The sequence below is a fragment of the Lissotriton vulgaris genome, chromosome 7 (genome assembly GCF_964263255.1).
Source record: "Lissotriton vulgaris chromosome 7, aLisVul1.2, whole genome shotgun sequence".
Taxonomy (NCBI): Eukaryota; Metazoa; Chordata; class Amphibia; order Caudata; family Salamandridae; genus Lissotriton; species Lissotriton vulgaris.
Window position 1 is genome coordinate 997,398,128 of NC_141695.1, and position 20,664 is coordinate 997,418,791.

At 43.2% G+C, this 20,664-nt stretch overlaps 1 protein-coding gene across 2 annotated transcripts in view; it reads right to left on the reverse strand.

The window, feature by feature from the left end:
- PANK3 (pantothenate kinase 3) overlaps positions 1 to 20,664 on the reverse strand; it is a 123,943-nt gene that overhangs the window by 18,456 nt on the left and 84,823 nt on the right. For both annotated transcript variants that reach the window (XM_086931416.1, XM_086931417.1), the window contains exons 4-5: positions 16,035 to 16,211; positions 14,061 to 14,184 (exon numbers count right to left, since the gene is read on the reverse strand). In XM_086931416.1, the coding sequence (XP_086787542.1) occupies positions 14,061 to 14,184; positions 16,035 to 16,211 (301 nt within the window). The remainder of the gene's footprint in view (positions 1 to 14,060; positions 14,185 to 16,034; positions 16,212 to 20,664) is intronic.

A 20,664-nucleotide genomic window follows, 5' to 3' on the forward strand; every position in this document is an offset into this window, starting at 1 on the left:
ATTTTTTTTCAACTAAACCGAAGATTTGGAGCGCAATAATCAACAATCTGCAGATTGACTCATCTGACTTCTAGACCAGGAGAGGACCAAAACGGACTCTTGGACTTAGACTGGTCATGATGTGGAGTCTTGGCAGCGTATAACTTTGTGGTCTCCAATGGTCCAAGGCACCACAGGCAGACCGGTTAAGGAGCTGTCACCGACATTTGCTAGCAACAGTCCTTACAGGGTTTAACCACGTTGGCTTGGGAAGTAACATTTTCCATGCATACAACAAAATTTGGATAGAAAAACGGTCTCAAAGAGTCGAAAGGTAGCTCTGGATCCACGTCTGGTGGTGTGGAAAAAAAGGAACTGACATCAGACAAAGAAGTGGTGCCTATATGGGCCAAGCAAGTCATTTTCGGATCAGAACGGCATCAGGGCGGATCTGCCCAGCACCAACTCTCAGCGCGCAGAGGTACTGTTCAAACATTTCGGGATCCAGTCTGATGCTTAGGGAATAAGCAAAAGGAGAGTAATCTGCAGTTAGAAGTCTCTCTCAGAAATGAAAATAATAACAATGTTCTAACGTTTTGAGCAAGAGATGCGAGCCATCTGAAGAAAATAATTATTTTCAAATATACATGAGTTTTCAAAAGAAGTTTACACAACAAAAACAATGCAATGCCAAATATCTAGGGTTTAGTCACATGCCAAGTACTGAATGCTCTATTAATGTTTGCAGTCTTGGCTAAATTATTTTATTACCCTGCATCAAGGCAAATAAGGGCAAGCATACAAGGAGATCTTCTTGAGCATTTGATGATCATCCCCTAGTTATAGGTCAAGTAACTGGCCAATTATAAAAATAAAACTTTCTTAAAAATGATTTAAACATATTTAATGTAAATTGCTTCCCTAACTCCCTCAACTGCTCCTATCAAACTAGGTCCCTATCCCAAAACAATTAATATTCAAAGTAATGATACTGAACGGCTATGTTGACTGGTTCAGTTTTAAATGTTTAAAAAAATAATGTGAGCAAGAAGACACATTTGGAGACTGGCACGATATTTTACCTCCAAATTAATTAATTTAATAAATAAATTAAAAAAACAAGAAAAATTAACTAATCATCATCTTCCATCCAGAGTTTCAATGACATTTTAATGAATATCTTAAGGATAATTGTGTCTTGATCAAAGGAAAAGGTCAGCATGAAGAACAAGATACTTACCTTCTGTAGCGCTTTTTCTGGTGGATACAATATCTGCCTGTGGATTACTCTGCTTATGAATATCCCCCTGCGCAGGCATTCTGCTGAATTTTTCCTAGTCCTCCACGCCGACGAGGTTGTCACAATGCCATGGCTCCGCAGGCGGCTCCACATGACGTACCGGAGCCATAAGAGAAATACGTCAGCGTGATGACGTCAGTTCCACACATTTTTTCCGTGCCACTGAGGCAAACGGGTGGACCGACCATAGAGACAATGTCTACATAGTACACAGTTTTCACAAAAAATACACACAGTGTAAAGTGAAATGTGAAAACAAAGAAAGCACACATTTCCTATAAACCTACACAAAGGCAAATAGAGGCAATTTGAAATGTGAAACAACCATTTTAACCAATACCTCTTTTTAAAGTATAAGAGGGTGGCGGGTGGGCCAGTGAGGAATCCACATGCAGATAATGTATCCACCAGAAAAAGAGTTACCGAACCTAAGTAACTTGTTCTTCTGATGGATACAGCTTCCTGTGGATTCCTCACCTTATGAATAGAATCCCACAGCAGTCCCACTCCCGGAGGAGGGTGTCCACCCTTCTATACTAAAAAAGTCTTGCAAAACAGAGCATGCAAAGTGGCCGTCACTCCTCACTTCGGAATCTAAGCAGTAATGCTTCACAAAAGTGTTGAGGGAGGCCCAAGTTGCGCCCTTACACATGTCCACAGTAACACCCCTAGACAAGGCAGATGTAGACGATTTAGCCCTGGTGGAATGAGCTCTAATGTCTTCAGGAGGCTCTTTACCAGCAAGAGCGTAGCAGATCCTAATGCACAAGATGATCCACCTGGATAAAGTGCGCTTGTGCATCGCCTTGCCCTTCATGCGTCCAACATAGCCCACAAAGAGTTCATCTTCTGTCGCAAGTCCTTCGTTCTATACAGATAGAAATTAATCGCCCTCTTAGGATCCAGGCGGTGAACTCTCTCCTCCTCCTTGGAAGGGTGAGGGGGAGGGTAGAATACAGGAAGAGTAATGGACTGCCCTAGATGGAAGTGAGTCACCACCTTAGGCAGAAAAGCAGACCTGGTCCTGAGGACCACCCTTTCAGCATGTATAGTCAGAAAAAGCGGCTTTGAACTCAAAGCCTGAAGCTCACTCACCCTCCTGGCCGAGGTGATAACCACAAGGAAGACAGTCTTGAAAGACAGCAGTCTCAAAGGGGAACTATGCATAGGTTCAAATGGGGAACTCATTAGAAAGTTAAAACTAAATTTAAATCCCACTGGGGCATAATAAAAGGAGTATGCGGAAACATGTTAGTAAGCCCCTCAATGAACCTTAAAACTATCGGAGACTTAGAATTCAGGTTGCCACGTTCAATCTCCAGGAATGAAGGCGCAGGCTCTGGAGGTGGGGGTGTAGAACCTGCCCCTCCGACTGCGAGAGATCTACCCTGAGAGGGAGACGGAGCGGAAGGTGCACCAAAAGGTGAAGGAGGTCTGTGTACTATATCATTCTTGGCCAATCCGGGTCAATCAATATAACTTGGGCCCGATCTTGGCGAATCTTCCTCAGAACCCGAGGAATCAAGGGTATGGGAGGAAACGCGTAAAGGAGTTGTGAGCTCCAACTCAACTGAAACGCGTCCCCCAACACGCCCTGCATCGGAAACTAGAGACTGCAGAATGACGGGCAGTGCGTGTCCTCGAGAGTGGCAAACCGGTCCACCCGAGGAGCGCCCCACATCTGGAAGATGTGTTGAACTGCCTCCGAATAAAGCCTCCGCTCGGGGTCGGCGGAGACCTGCCGACAGACTGTCCGCACGCACGTTCAGTAACCCGGCTAGTGCGCTTTACAAGTACAAATTACATTACATTAACCATCAAACAAATCGGATTGTCCTGAGCCCAGGACCAGAGCCGCAACGCCTCTCTGCAAAGACGGTATGACCATACTCCTCTCTGTTTGTTGACGTACCACATCGCGGCAGTGTTGTCCGTCAGGACTTGAACCGACTGACCACGAAGGGAAGGGAGAAAACGCCTTGAGCGCCAAACAAATCGCCCGCAATTCCAGAAGTTTGATATGAAGCAATCTCTCCTCTGGAGATCAAAGACCCTTGATCTCCATATTCATTCCCAATCCTGTAGAAAATGGGTAAGCCGGCCTCCCACTGGACCTACATGATCCAGGATGGCGGATCTAGGGCTGCTTTCCTGCATTACCAGGAGGGCTTGGGGAAGTAGAGGAGGAGGAGGAAGGTTGACGCCCGGCTCCACAAAGGACTTGTACAAGGGGTTTTGTTGCTACTGCTGTGGCTGTCTGAAACTTCGAAAGGAAGACTTCCCGAAGACACTGTATCGTTTATAACCATAACCTCTCGCCTGAGTCTGCAGACCCAAAGACTTCAAAAATCTTTGCAGGGCAGAGTCAGCCTTTTCTCCAAAAAGTCTAAACCCATCAAAAGGCAGATCAAGAAGGTCAGCTTGCACATCCGGAGAGAAACCAGAAGACCTCAACCACGCATGTCTTCTTGTTGCAATGGATGAACCCATCACCCTGGCAACAGAATCCGCTGTGTCCAGGCCAGACTGGATGACTTGGCGAGCCGCAGTCCGAGAGTCCGCCAACACCTCACTCAGATTTCCCCCATCGTCCTCAGACAATTAAGGAAAAAGCTGCATGAATGTATCTACCCAACAGACAAGTCGCGTTGGTAGATTTCAGTGCCATGCTAGCTTATGAAAAGACCTTTTTTGCAGACTGTTCCAGCTTCTTGCAATCCCTGTCAGCAGGAGCCTGCAGAAAAGTCCCTGTGAACTGCTTGGAACAAGAAGCCTGCACCACTAAGCTCTCAGGAGACGGGTTAGATGAAAGGAACACCAGATCCCCAGGAGCAGGTCTATATCTTCTGGACACAGACCTTGAAACCGCAGGAGCAGAAAGAGGGTTGAGCCACACAGAGGATTGGCTCAGTCAGTGAATCATTAAAGGGTAAGAGTTGTTCAAGCACAGAGGACAAAGAATGTAGCACCTCTGTAAATAGATTAGGCTTATACTCAGCCATAGGGAGTTGCAAATCCAAAAATTCCGCAGCCTTCCTAATTACAGAATGGTAAGGAGCAACCTCTTTCGAGGGGAAGCCTTCTGAGAAGCAAAGTCCCACTCTGGAGCAGTATCAAGTCCACTTGCTTCACAAAAATCCTCAAACACATCTTCTGTGTCATACACTTCTCCTTCCTCCCTCTCTTCTGCCTGGTACTGTTCCTCCTCCAATAATCTCTGCGCTTCTCTTCTCGAGCGCATCTACGGCTGCGGCGGCGCCACACGCGGTGTCGATGGCTCCGGGAGCAGCGTCGAAGGAGGATCCACTGTTGTAACCGTCGCCGATCGAATTCGAGAAGCTTCACGGGATGGAGCCGTGGTCTGCCCATACGGCGTCGACATCCTCGGAGCCGGAAAGTGCCAGGACTGCGTCGCTGGCATGAATGGCACAAAGTGGGCCTGTGGTACTGGTGAGGGACACCAGAATTAAATGCCATAGGACCCATGGGACCAAAGGCCCTGGCAAACACGCCACACATTACATTCAGAAAATTCCTAACTTGGTGGCGGAATTTGTAGATACTGAGCCGGTTCGAGATCCAAACAAGGCACCTCTGGAGTCGGAGCCACTGGAGCCACAGGCAGAGCAGCAGGAGCCGAAGGAATCTCAGCATCAGTCGGATTCGACACACCCTCTGGAGTCGGTGAGAATCTCGGCGTTGGTGACTGCTCCGGAGTCCCCTTGTAAGATGGAGAACGGACCAGAGTAGCCTGAGGAGACACTGGAGGAGGAGAGACAAAATCTTTTTCTCGACATCGAGGAGCTGGAGAAGGCGACCTCGACACCACAGCCTTCTACGACCGGCGCCGAGAAACAAGTCTCCTCTTCTTCTTAAGCTTTCTCTTGGAGTCATGCGACGTTGATGACTTTGACTTAGACCTTTTACGACCCCTTTTTTCTTTTCTTGCCTTAGCCATATCCAGCTTGGCATCACGCTCCTTTAGTGCCTTCGGATTCATCTTCCTACAAGAAGAACAACCCTCGACGTCGTGGTCAGACGACGAACACCAAAGGCAGTCATCATGAGGGTCAGTGATCAACATAAGACCCCTGCATTCTTTACAGGGCTTAAAGCCAGACTTCCTCAGAGCAGACATGCCAAAACAGAGACAGATACAATCGAAATAACAAAATATCCAGTCAAAAGTATGGAGAGTCGGGTTAGCGTCGACAGCACGGAAAAAAGGGAACGGACGTCATCACGCCGACTTGGTTCTCTTATGGTTCCGGTGACGTCATGCGGAGCCGTGTGCAAAGCCATGGCATTTCGACGACCTCGTCGACGTGCAGGGCTAAGAAAAATTCCGCAGAATGTTGGCGCAGGGGAATATTGATATGGTGAGGAATCCACAGGCAGATGAATCCATCAGAACAATATACCGTTGGCACAAGATCTGCATGGGTAGAATTTAAGAACAAGTTACTTACATTGGGTAATGCTTTTTCTGGTGCATACAGTATCTGCCTGTGGACTCCTCATCTTTTGAATTACCCTTGCACCAGCATTCCACTGAAGCTTTTTTCATAGCTCTCCCACATACATGATGTCACAATAGCACGGCTCCACTCGCGGCTCCGTATGAGGAATCAAGGGTAGGGGGGGGGGGGGGGGGGCATAAATTAGTTGTGAGCCCCAATCCAACTGAAACGCGTCCCTCAACACTCACACAGAAGACTGCAGAACGACGGGCAGTGCACTCTCGTGAGTGGCAAAAAGGTCCAACAGAGGAAACCTTCATATCCTAGAGACGTGACAGCAACTTGTGATCGACCGAGAACTGCCAACTGAGACTGTCCGCACATACTTTCAGCACTCTATCCAGATGATTTACAATCACGCAAATCTGATTGTCCTGAGCCCAGGACCAGAGTCGCAGAACCTCTCTGCAGAGACGATACAACCCTACTCCTCCCTGTTTGTTTATGTACCACATCGAGGTAGTGTTGTCCGTCAAGACCAGCACCGACTGACCACAAAGGGAGGGAAGAAAGGTATTGAGAGTCAAACATATCGCCCGCAATTCCAGAAGATTGATGTGAAGTGGAGACCAAAGACCCTTGATCTCCAGATCCCCCAGATGAGCACCCCACCCTAGAGTGGAGGCAACCATTATCACTGTGGCCACCGGGGACGAAGGTTGAAAGGCTTCCCTCAAGACAAGTTGCCTGATACACTCCACCATAACAGGTCCGCTGCAGTGTCTCTGGAGATTCTGACCACTTCCCCGAGATCCCCGTTGTGTAGAAACCACTGGAGTGCCCTCATGTGCCAGCGTGCATGGTTGACCAACAGTATGCAGGAAGCGAACAGACCGAGCAGGCGTATAACCTTCAGGACTGGAATAGCAGCTCCATCTTGAAACATTGGGATCATATTCTGGATGTCTAAAACCCTCTGAGAAGGCTGGAAAGCATGACTCACAGTAGTATCCAATACCGCCCCTAAGAACAGGTTGCGCTGAGAGGGCACCAGGTGAGAGTTGGGTACATTTATCAGAAAACCCATGTCGAACAACAGCTGAGCTGTTTTTTGCAGATGATGCAGCACCATCTCTGGCGACTTTGCTTTGAGCAGCCAGTCGTCCAGATAGGGGAATATATGAATCCCTGACCATCTGAGAGGAGCTGCCACCACCGCCATCTCCTTTGTAAAGACCTGAGGTGCGGAAGTAAGGCTGAATGGGAAGACCGCAAACTGGTAGTGCTGAGACCCTAAAGTAAAACAGAGATACTTACAACGCGACTTCAGGATTGGAATGTGAAAATACACAGCTTGTAAATCGATGGACACCGTCCAGTCTTCTTGCTGCAGCGCCAGAAGAACCCGAGTGGGATCAACATCTTGAATTCCTCCTGTTTAAGGTACAAATTCAAGATCCTGAGGTCCAGGATCAGTCTCAATCGCCCGTCCTTTTTGTAGATCAGGAAATACCGGGAGTAGCATCCTTGACCCTTTTCCTGCTTCAGAATCACCACTATCGCACCTCTCTGTAACATGGACAAGACCTCTTGCAGCAAATCAACAGATGGTCCTCCAAACACCAGCCCTGACGAGGAGGGTAAGGAGGGGGAAACTTCTGGAAAGGAAGTGTTCACCCATTTTCTACACGATTCAAAACCCAAAGATCTGATGTAGCAGATTTTCAATTTTGTAGAAAATGGAATACCCGGCCTCCTACGGGTCTAACATGCTCCAAGGAGGGGATCTAGAACTAGTACCAGTAGGGGGAGGGGGGGGGGAGACAGGAGAGGAGGAGGGGAAGAGACCTGTTGGCAAGCTGCTCCTCGCAGACGACCTCTTTCATTTCCTCTGTACGACTTATACAGGGGGTTCTGCTGCTGACTGCCTCGAAATGGGGCAGCCTTCCAAAATCCACAAAATCTCCTGTAACCAAAACCCTTAGTCTGGGACTGTAGGCCTAAGGATCTAGCAGTAACCCTGCTAGCCTTAAAACGTTGCAGAGCTGAGTCTGCCTTAGCCCAAAAGAGCCTGGAGCCATCAAAGAGAATATCCAGTCATGTGGCTTGAACGTCCGGAGAAAATCCAGATCCTCTTAACCAGGCGTGCCTCCATGTTGCCACCAAAGAGCCCACCATCACCCTGGTGACTAAATCCGCTGAATCAAGACCCGGCTAGATCACCTTGCTTGTGTATCAGTCAACACCTCCATAAAGTGACATCAAACATCCTCAGGCAGCTTAGGAGCCACCTCCTTGGCTGTGTCCATCAAAGCATGGATATACCGTCCTAACAGGCATGTGGCATTAGTAGATTTCAAAGACATGCTTGCCGATAAAAACACCTTCCTATCTGACTGTTGCAACTTTTTGGAAACCCTATCCCCCAGGATGGAGGGGAAGGATGCTGCCAACTGTCTGAAGCTTGAACCACCAAGCATTCTGGAGAAGGATGAGAGATTAAAAATGCTAGATCTCCAGGTTGCAGCCTTATAACGTCTTACCACTGCCTTGGAAACTGCTGGGGCAGTCATTAGCTTTTGCCACACATCCAGAATTGGCTCTGTCAGAGCTTCATTGGATGGGAGCAATGGCTCTATGACTGAAGAAGCAGAGTGCAAAACCTCAGTCAGAATGTTAGACCTGAGTGCCGCAGGGAGCAAATGCAGATCTAAAAGGTCAGCAGCCGTCCTTATAACTGTGTGAAGTGGAGCCACCTCCTGAGAAGGCAGAGCCTTGGGAGAAAAGAGCTCCCACATCCGGATAAGTGTCCAATCCACTGGCTTCCTGAAGACCTTCAATGTCATCCACAGACTCAAGAATTTCTCTCTCCTCAGCCTGCTCCTGAGAATCCTCCTCTTCCAGAAGTCTCTGTGCCTCCCTCCTGGATCGCATCTTTGGAGTCGGCGGCACCAGGGACATCGGAGCCGATTGAGGTCCCTCAGTAGCCGTCAGCAGCGCTGCACAAAGTCGTGAAGGCTCTGACTCAGAGCCAGACGGCGCAGGAGAAAAGCCCATCCTCTGCTCCTGAGATGGGATCGGCATCGAGAACGTTCGGCGTCGGGCGAGGCCATGACGGAGTCATCGGCATGAAACGGACAATGCTGGGGAACGCCCAAATTTTAGGAAAGCGGTCCCATGAGGGATGGTTAGCCGCCCTGGCAAACATGCAAAACACTACAATAAAAAAATGTGATGGATCCGTACCTGGAAGTGGAAAAGGTGGGTACAGTTCCGGAGTCGTCAGGTCTGGAACAGTCAAGAGGCAGTAAGGCAGGTTCTGGCTGTGTTGCCGGACACTCCGGAGCAAGAATTGATGAAGCTGGAGGTGCATTAATTGATTCCCTGGGTGCCAGAGAATCACTTAGCGCCGTAGAATGCACCGGAGTCACCCGCAGAGAAGGCAAGATGTTATCTTTCCCATAAAGCCGCTGGACTGGGGACAGCGACCTTGATGACTTGCCCTTCGAAAACGACGCCTGGACCCATGACGCCGCTTCTTCTTGTGTTTTTTGGACAACCTCTAGGTGTGCCGGGTCGGCAACTTCGACCTCGACTTGGTCCTCTTCTGGCCTCTCTTCTTCGTCCAGGCCATATATAACTTTCCCTTTCATTAAGAGCCTACGGATTCATCAGACGACAAGACTAGCATCCCACAACGTCACATTCCGACGACAGGCACCAAAGGCAATCTTTGTGGGGGTCAGTGATGGACATATGACCCCCACATTCCCTACAAGGTTTGAACCCTGACTTTCTTCTGCTTAGCCATCGCACTGCTACAAATACAGATCGTACTATAACAATGTTACCCTACAAAGAAATGGAGAGTTCTAGATTAACCATTACGTGCCAACAGCGCAGAAAAAAGGGAACGGACATCAGCACGCCGACAAGGTCTTTTTATGGCTCCGATGACGTTATACGGAGTCGCAAGCAGAGCCGTGCTATTGCGTCGTCGTCGTCGTCAACGTGGGAAAACTATAAAAAAAGCTTCAGTGGAATGCTGGCGCAAGGGTAATTCGAAAGGTGAGGAATCCACAGGCAGATGTATCCATCAGTAGCTTCCTGTACATTAAGAAAGGGTAAAGGACACGCACATTACTCATCTTCCATTTGCCTATAGTCTGAAAGACCTTTCATAATACAATGATGAGTAGAGATCCCATTCCCCTCACCCTCCACAGCATCATTTTGAACAATGGCACCCTGTAATATAGGACAATATTCTTGTTATTCAAGTTGTTGTCTTTTCGAGTTACTATTTACAAATCGCACATTGCTTACACTCTTGTATTTGGGAAATCTACAGGGCATTTCAACACTGCTATTACATTTCCAGCTTCTAGACATGCTCAGCGCAAAATTGGCTTACACCTATGAAGTGCTGCTGAGACTTCTGGGACATTATTTACATTAAACGGTCCCCTGCATATCAATCACACAGCGATATACTCAATTAGGTGAGAACCAAGGACTTTTATAATTTGATCTGAAAGTTGGTCATATCTGTAACTATATAATTGACAATACATACAGATCTGGTGTACTAACCAAACGTTTTGCGATTTATTTTTGGACGGGGCTTTTTCAACAGTTTTATGCTGGGCCTAGATTATAAAAAAGCATCTTCATGCATGCGAATGCTGCCGTATAGTAATTCAAAAACAAAACCCGAGCTGAAAGGGTTAAATGAAGGCAATAAAACAACATTTGAGTGCGCACAGATTTTAGTAAGACCATCAAACTTAGCCTGTGCTTCATTGTTTTGGCATACACAGCCAAATCAGGCACCCATACACTACAACTCTTCCCCAAGCCCGAGGACAATTCTGCAGTTTGCCTGTGCGGTCGCTAGTTTCTGGAATTACGCTTTTAACTGCGACAACTTTAGTAATTCCAATGTCAATATCACAGTGGTTCGGCTGAAATTCTATTATGAACACTTAGAGCAAGGCAGCACATATTCTTAGGTAAATGACATTATCTTGTGGAGCGAAATGTACTGGTGATAATCCTGTATATATAAACTGGAGCATTTGTTTAAGAAATATTTTTTAGGAAAGTAGATTTGATGATGCCTGTTATTGGCAGTTTAGTATTTTAGTCCATCTTAGTTACATTTACTTTCTTTGGCTGTATGAGATATATATTTATGTTTAATTTACACCATTTACACCCACTCTCAGAAGCATGGTTTCTGATGGTGTTTTATCAAGCACAGTTCTGGGTTGCCCTCAATTATACATATGTTTAAGTCAACCTCAATGAATGACCTACTTTGGCCTCATCTTCAGCAACAAAATTAGGTTACAATATTTAAAGATGAGGCCCTTGGTGTGCAACCTAGTAAATAGAGATCTTGGTATCTGCTGCTATGTGAGAATATAGTTCAGAATGCATATCTGTATGTCGGGTTTTACTGGCTCATTGTGTGGCATATTGACAGAGTGCTTTCCCAAACCTTAGCCATTCAAGCTATTGGTCCATCTGCACAACACTAACTACATCTGGCGATGCTGCTAGATTTTTTCTACCATCTTTATGTGAGAACATGTCTATTACATGCATGTTCTATTACATGCATGTTCTCTACACAGTTTGTGGTGCACTTACGACCTGCTGCAACAAAGATCCACAGACATAAGGCACATATACCGCTACTATTATTCAAGTCAGTGTGCCAATCTTCATTCTTGCTTTTCGAAATTTCTAGACCATTTGAGGTATCCTAGTTTTAAATTTTGAAAACTTTACAGTGGAGAATAACTGGTATGTGGAATAATGTACACTAAAATGTGGGTATCATATTCATAGCTACATGAGCCAGATTATCCTCCAAATAAATGGTGATTAATCGACTTCTCTATTAGCCCTCAAATTGAGACCTATAACGCACACATTATATAACAAATTGCTCAATGCATATTTATTTACAGTAGTACCCTTTTAAACAGAAAGTTCGATTTCATGTCAAAATCATAGACACCCATCAAAATGGCCTCAAACTTTGCACTCCGAACATTTCGCCAGATTGGGCCATAAAATCCAAGACCACTGGCATAGGTACTGAAATACACCAAATCGTCATCACGACATAATTAGGAGTAGGCATATCTTGCATAATTTGCTGTAGCAGAAGTATGCCACCAGCCTACCCCTGCATTTAGCTTATTTTTTTTAGCGCAGAATGTACCCTTGCAACTAAAAGAAAACAGAGCTGAATGCAACAGATCAGGAACAGCTGCAGCCGGTCCCACTTAATTCAAGTGCTCTTGCGTTAGACATTTTTTCTAAAACGTATTTAAATTACGCAGGTTGGAGTAATCACATAACTTTCGGTAATTTCAGAACACAAGAGTAATGTGAAATTACTGCAGTTTAATTAAAATTTCACCCAGGCTAATATATAATGACATTATTGCTCCAACAGTGGACACTCACATTCCTTTGCCAGCTAGAGTAAACAATTTAAGGACAATGGGCAGCAGTCATTTTCCTCCCTGCAATTTGGGACGCACTGGAATAGTATTGTGTACTTTAACACAATCTAGTTGTGTACCCTAAAATGGCAATTCTCCATAAAGTTTACTCGTAGCTCAGGAGGTGCTGTAATTATGCAAGCATCAAAACAAACTATTGAAATAGTTTATTTGCATCTAATATGGTCTTTGTTGCCCTATGGTCGCCCATAGAGTCGAGATGATGCAAATGATACTGCATTTCTTACTAAGCCTGTAGGTCAACCTTGTTTGGAAGGAGGAGTTCAAAATACTCGGAATAATTGCTCCCAAACGGACAGCTCCAAACTGTATTAAGCATGGGTAGCTTGATAAAAAAAACAGTGTTGTCTTTACTTGTTACACCCGGAGCCCAAATGTTTGCATCAGTATTGATAACTGGCCCATTTATGTTGCTACCAATTCTCTCTTTCACCAACTACAACAGAAATATCTATTCTTACATGCATTGTATTTTCAGATACCCGTTAAGAAAAAAAGACGATTGTGTGCATATTTCCTTTGCAACACCAATTAACAAAACACAGCACACAAAAAGATAACAATTTCCACAACCAGCACACCGGTTATAAATCCTCAAAAAAGTACTCTTAGCTGTAGTAAAGACCAAAATACTGCCTTTTTCCAAATTAATTTTTAGTTCAAGGATCTCATAATTTTTTGCAGAAGAAACACAGTGTTATATTCAGCTAAAGGTGTCAAATCACTTAACGTGCAGGGAGATAAAGCAGCGGCAAGTCAATGGGTTTGACTTTAGTAATGTGTATGCAAGTTATGTAAGACAGTGGGTTATAAGCATGCATACAGAACAGCCATACAAATAGGCATGCACGCAATGGACCAAACTGCCCATTAGGTCATGCTGGTATTTCCATAATAAGTTTCAGGCTAGGGTGATCTGTTGGGACTCAAAACCATGGTGACATGTTTGATCCAGACAGTCTCGTACATAGCAATCTAGCGAACAGATGAGAGATGCCAAGCCATGTACACAAACAGATGCAGATACAGGTACATACAGAAACAGTTCAAATACCAGATGCATATATGAACGTGTGGTTAGAAAGACGAATGAATACACAATAGACTTGCAATCCAATAGATTTGGGAGCAAAGACGCACACAGACGGGGAAAACGGCTAATAGTAAACTCTAAAACATATTAGACAATTACAATATTGCTACTTGTACTTTTTGCTATGCTGATTCCAAAGGACTGAATGGGGTTTTAGACTAAACCATTACTACTGGATAAATTACGACAGAAGTTAGAAGGACAAAATAAACAGTTTTTTAGTTTATGAGCATAAAAGTGCGCCTGAAAAAATAAGCAGCTTCACAATGTTATATTTGCTTTGACAAAATTCTAAAAGTGAAACCATCCAACAAATATTCGAAAGGAGACAGACATCGTAAGGAAAACAAAAAAACAAAAATTCAAAAACAGGTAACACTTTAAGCTATCATTCCCAATCTGTACATGGCTGAGACAAAGACTTTCCTAAAATAACACACAAATAAGATGGAAACAGATTTACTTCCTAGTGGCTTGAGGAATCTCTATCTTATTAGCGCACAATCTAAATCCATTCATTACCCAGCCACCAAACACAATGCTTAAAACATAACATATGCTTCTTGTATCTGTAATAGATAATCAATGAATTGTGTTTACACCCATGTTGACGGGGTGAAAGGAAAAAAGGGGGTTTCTTCTAGGACTGCCTCTTATTTCCAATACCAAAATTGTGAGTAACTTACTTCATTGACAGCACACATCCGGGCTATGGATCCAATATTATTAGTAATAGTCACTAAGGTGGCACGAGCTAGGTCTTCTTTGCTGACAGATTCTCGTTTGTCTTTGTAAATCATGTTCCCGAAACTGGAGGGAGAAGCAATTGAGATTTCATTAAATTAACAATTGCTCACAAATTAACAGTATTTATTAGTAGAGGGTCCCTGTAAAACATAAATGCTATCTTTCCTCTATAGTTAAAAAAAAAAGCTGTAAATCATAAATGTTTGTTACGTGAGCAAGAGATAAATCAAATGCCTTACCATGGTGAAAATTCCAACGTAAGTATTTGCTGATACGGACATGGTAAACGAATACTTAGTCAAAAAGAATTTCAATGTTACTGCAAATAAAATTAATGGATGTCCACCCAAGTGAGAATCCCACCAACGGCCAAGTACATCCCTTTATTAAAAGAATAGTAATTTCAAATAAATTAATAAGTAACCCTAGGTCTTCCTTACTCTTAAATCAAATCAACTATAGGAGACCAAGGAGTCCTACAAAGGGTGAATGTTTTCCCGGTTTTAGAGAGGACATTTCCATCCAGTGACGTACATAAAATATGACGGTGAAATGTGGAGAAAGAGGGGGAATACTGTATTCCCCCTCTTTCTCCACATTTCACGGTCACATTTTATCAAAGTGGGTGTATATCCACATCTTCAGCTTAGCACCCGTAATGAAATTACTATATAAAGGCATTAAGTGGCTGTGGGTAGTTGACAACAATGGGAAACATATTTTCTGCTACTTCAGAAAGGTGATGCAGCCATTAAGAGAGACTAATAAAAACTATACATGTCAACTGGAGGCAAGTTCTTGATATCTTGGGCAATGCAATGAATCCCAATGCAGTTTTATGGGATCTTTAACTAATAGTCCCTAGTAAAAGGAAAGAGTATTGTTCCTAAGGTACCCAACTTTCCTGCATTACAAGAATCATCTATGAATCATGAGGCTGCTATACAACGTCCCTAGTAATCTATCAGCCAAACCGCCCCGATGGGACTACACTGGCTACCCATCACAGAACGAATACAATTTAAAGCGCTATGCATAGCACATAAATCTCTGTGGGGCACTGGTCCCTAAATGCAAAAAAATCTGTTGTCATTCTATCGTACGTCACAGACCTTGAGATCTTCCAATCACTCCAAGCCACAGTCCCTAAGATTAGGAGGACGAGAACGGGCCGCAACCTGGTTCATCCGGCACTGGCAGTGAGACTGGATACATACAGTTATGGCTTAGAGCGCTGGGACGCCTTTGGGTAGCCATGCGCTGTTCAAGAATGTATAATAATAATCTATACTACTTCAACAGTTTGTAAATGCAGTTCCTTTCGCAACTACCACAGCATGCCTGCATATGATTTTCTAATGTTTTTCCATCAGATTCGTTCAGAGCAGTACAAATGGCACCTGTATTTAAAGGTCCATTGTTAAACTTAGTTATCATAAAGTATCTGCGAACTTCCACTCTTAACTAAATTAACTTCAGGCTAGAGGTTGAAATGCCAGAACATTGAAAACAAGTCCAGCTAAAGGTATAGAAAGCTACATCGCACCACCAAGGTATGAAGTTGCATAAATGAAACATATGTAGACTTAATCTTTCATGGTTAACAAACCATTGCCAGGTCGAAGCATGAGGATAGGTCAATCATTTCAAAGAAGGAGAACTAATGCCCTTTTCCATGCCTCACATACCGACTGATTCAATATACTTTTTTTTTTTATACAACTGAAGACTGTGACTAAGAAGTCTATTTTCCTACAATATTCCCTCATGTTACAAACATTAATGCAAACCCTAAATATATTTAAAGTTCATCACTCAATGGCTATTTTACAAAATAGGAAAAATTATAATCTGGCAATATCTGCTACAGAAAATGTGTCATGACAAAAAAGACTAAAGTAGAGTGTGCTTACCTTGATGCCACCGCCCACCCTGGCAATCCAAATCGTTCATAGTCTCCTCCATAGATATCTCGGACGAGCTTGTCAGCATGGGTACTTTCTCCAGCAGATGCCATTTCAAGAGCCTCCTCAAAACTTTCACATCCAGTAAGCAAACTAACCAACCCTAGAAACGTTCCTCCACCGAGGCTGAGACAGGAGGAAAATATAATTTAGCTTCCTGAATGTCTGGGTCTACTACACACAGCAATTTTCTATAACATAATGATCAGAATGAAACAGCAACGTATAAAAGTCTAACTGTAAAGCTATATATTGGGGCTAACTTCATACAATTAGACCTAATCTAATCTGGGGGACTATTAAACCAATTTAAACTGTGGTCAACATGCTTTAGACTTTTTAACCGCTGAAGTTTTAACAAGATTTGACTGCATTTGTATAGCACCAACTACCACAAGGGGTATTTTGATGCTGATTGTATCACTACCTAACTAAACAATCCCTATTTATACAGCACAGACATTCCAAAGAAGGTATCTGTAAGAGCTACCACTGCAACACATAAAATGAATTCAAACTTTTTCTTTTTACTATACAGAGTAGGAACGCAAGGGACAATCTTGGAAACAAGATATTGAGGAGTTGTCATTTAGACATTATAGTATAGTAAAAATACGGGATTCAGAATATACTTTCCTAAATGAACTGAACAGACATTCAGATCATATGAAGCACTCCGAGGTCGAAATAAGATGCAGTACCTTGAGCTACACACGTTTCGAGTTTAATTAAATTTGCTTGGTTACTTAAAACCCTTGCAATGATATTGAACAAGCAATGAAAAAGAAGAAATGCACATCAATATTAAAGAATGTAACGACTTGCATCAAGTATTTGTAGGGACTTTGGATATTTTTAAATAAGCACAGTAAATATTCATCATCAACTGAAGCTCAAACAGATTGCAAGCTAGATTCCAGCGTGTTAACCGCCCTTATCCACAGTAAAACGTTAAGAAGCAAGGAGACCATAACGCCCATTGAGGCAAAAGAGCAAGGTGCACATAGATTTAAAAGGGTATAACATAATGCAACAAGTTTATGGCAGCTGCAAACAGGTTTGTGTGAGTATAATAAAACCCTCTTCATCGGCTAAAATGCAGGCAAGTTATTATAGGAGCTGTAGGCATGTTACAATAGTTCTAGTAAAACCTATGTCATAGACTAAAGTGCAAACAATTCACAAGCCCGTTTAACCATCCCTTTCCACAATAAAAAATTAAAAAGACAAAGCAAGCAGCTGAAAAGCAAACAGATTAGTAAAGTGCAAGTTGGGTGGGTTCTAGAGTGCCAGTAAAGTACATGCTGTGCAAAATGATAGTACTGTCGGACCACTAGCAGTTAGTGAGGCCCATTAGCTAAAATGATCACCCTTTGAGTTAGTCCGTGGGTTATGGCAGAATGAGACTTCAATCTAGCCGTGTGGCTTACAATATGTGCCTCTCATAAGCCGCATGCACATTAAAAATGCAACTACCCAACAGCAATCATAGTCCAGTCAAGTGCCTTCCCTGAGAGTGGATGGTAATCGGAGTGATAAGCACCAAACTGTCCCGTATTGCCGTGTTCTTTTCCACCTTTGTGACAAATTTTACCAGCCGGCAGTTCCGCTGCGGGTTCCCTGGAGCGAAGCAGGCGAGCACATTTAATCTAATCTGGGAAAATATTAAACCAATTTAAAATTTCCTCAATATGCTTCAGACTTCTTAATATTGTTTTAACAAGATTTGATTGCAGTTGCATTGCACCAACTACTCCAAGGGGTCTGTTGATGCGGATTGTATCACTACCTAACGAACAATCATGTGTTTAGCTTCTGGCTCAAGGCTTGGAGCAATGACTATCCTCATATACACAGCAGGCAGACATTCCAAAGAACGTATCTGTAAGACCTACCACTGCAAGACATAAAATTAATTCAAACTTTTTCTTTTTACTATACAGATTAGGAACATAAGGGACAATCTTGGAAACAATATATTGAGGAGGTTTCGTTTAGAAAGTATAGTGAAAATACGGGATTGATAAATAACTTTCCTAAATGAACTGACCAGACATTCTGATCATATGAAGCACTCTGATCAAAAGAAGAAGCAGTGCCTCGATCGGCACAAAGTATTTGAGCAAATACGTATGACTACTTACTAAGAATTAGTCGGTTGCATATAGAGTACATTTTTGCAGTTGCACTAACTGAAAAATAAAATACAGTGTAGAATGTAGCAGCATCTGAGCTTCACAGTGAGAGGTGATGTTGCTACCACTTAATCCCAACTGTTGACTTTCTACTTCATTAGGAAGCAGACCTCTTTTGCTCCTGACTCGAGCCATAGAGATGTTGACACATTTGCATCCACACTCACACCTAGCATTCTATTAGTGTTTTCCTCTTCTTCCACAGAGAAGAGATGGGACAAGCACATGTTCATCCATAGAACTTCCACATTTCAGGATTACCGTCAATGGGAATACCAACGGAATAAAGGGGAATGAAAAGATGGGAAATCATTTTTTTTGCACAGAACGGGGAATGAGAGATTTCGCACCAGATATCAAAATGATACACTACAAATGATAGACGGAAAGAAAGGATCTACATTTGGTGGAGGGAGATGGTCTAAGGAGACTGGAACATAGGTTTAAAGCAGGCAGTACAGATTAAGTGAATGGCCAAATACATAGGGGAAGAGGGGGTCCACAACAGGAGAGGCAGAAGAGAGGGTCCAAGGTTGTATATCACATTATAGATCTACACATATATGGGGCCAGAACTTTGATTCCCAATATACTCTCAGTGCAAGTGTGCATTTTTTATTAACTCGATAATACAAACAATATTTCAAGTGTCAATATTATTGTCCCAATATTTGTGTAACTTGATATTTCGACCGCAATAATGTGGCAGATAACTCTCATAATCGCTTTAGGAAAGAGCAGGGTCACGGCGGAGGTAGAGAAAGAAAATATATACATTCAACAAATAGAAATTTCTTACAACATGCAGATGTAAAGAAAGTTTACAAACAGATAGATGTAGAGAGAAAAGGTTACAGCAGATAGATGAAAAGAGGAGCCAGAACAGTTTGAGTGAAAAAGAGGGCTCACAACAGGTTATTTATTTATTTAATTTATTTATTTATTTTTATTTAAAACATTTGTAGAGCGCGGCTGTCGCCTTGCAGGCATCCTGGCGCTGAAACAGAGAGTAGCTCCACAGGGGGAAAGAAGAGAGGAAAGAATGAGTGGGATGGAAACAGTGGTTTAAGCGAAATTGGGGAGGGAAGTCAAGTGATCGAGTTTAGGGGAACAGCCAGGTCTTGATGCGTTTTCTGAAAGGAAGGAGTTGCGGTGTTTGGCGGATATCCAGGGGCAGACTATTCCATAGTTTTGCTGCTGCAACTCTGAAGGATCTTCCTCCAGTCCTAACCTTGTTAAATTTAGGGACTGATACAAGGTAGGCTGTGGCTGAACGGAGGGCTCTAGTGGGAGTGTACCAGGTGAACATGGCTTGCAAGGGTATGGGTCCGACTCCGTGCAAAGCCTTGAACACAAGACAAGGTTGAGAGTTCAAACTTGAAAGTGGCATCATTCAATAGGAAAATTGTTACAGCAAGTCATGGTAAAGTAGGATCACATTAACAGGGTGACAGATTTGTTGGACTACGATCTAGACTGCTGAGGAAGTTGCCTTAACAAGAGCAATTAGGAAACAAATAGAAGAAAAAATGTGGCCTGCAAGCGGTAGAAAAAGGGACCCATACAGTGGTCGGGAAAAAGAACACATCAGTTGCAGTAAGAGAGTCAAAAACAAACACAAAGAGAGAATCAACAATTTTGGAGCAATAGGTAGATTATAGAAGAGGAAAAAATGAGGTCGTAGCTGTAAATTCTCAACAAATACGAAAAATACAGTCTGTGCAAAAGACTGAAACATAAGACAACTCTTCTTTTCAGAAGTATTAAAATGCCAAGAGAAGCAAATGTTAACTTTGTCAGTTAACTACAGTGGTTCCTTTAAACCCAAGTTCATCAACGAAGCTGACTTCAAGGTACATTTTAGAGGAACAGCTAACAGCATTCTTGAGCCCCACCGGACTGATATAACAACTGGAAAATGTAGAATATATAAATGTACAGCAAGCATTGCTAAAGCCAATAAGTCTCACCTTTTTGACCTATTGGCTTTGCCAATGATTTCTAGACAAGTTGCACAGCATCCGTGATACTGGAGTAAAATTTAGAAAACAAATAAAAAACGTAAGTCTTTGATGCCGCAGGCCACATCATTTTGTATGCAAGTGCACCACACATGCACAAACCTCTTTTCAAATACCAATCCAAGTTTGATCAGTAACTAAACAAGCATTGGCATAGCCAATAGGTCTCGACTTTTTGTGTTTAGCCAGAACTTTTGGCTATGTTGTAGAGCATTGTGGCTGCTGTGCATGATGTTGAAAAGTTATAATAAAAAGTGTTAAGCATTTTTGTTACCTTTATACAAACGAAGACGGCAATATATACAACTGAAAAACTGGATTAAAAAAAGATTTTAACATAAAAAAATGTCCTCTAGTTTTTTG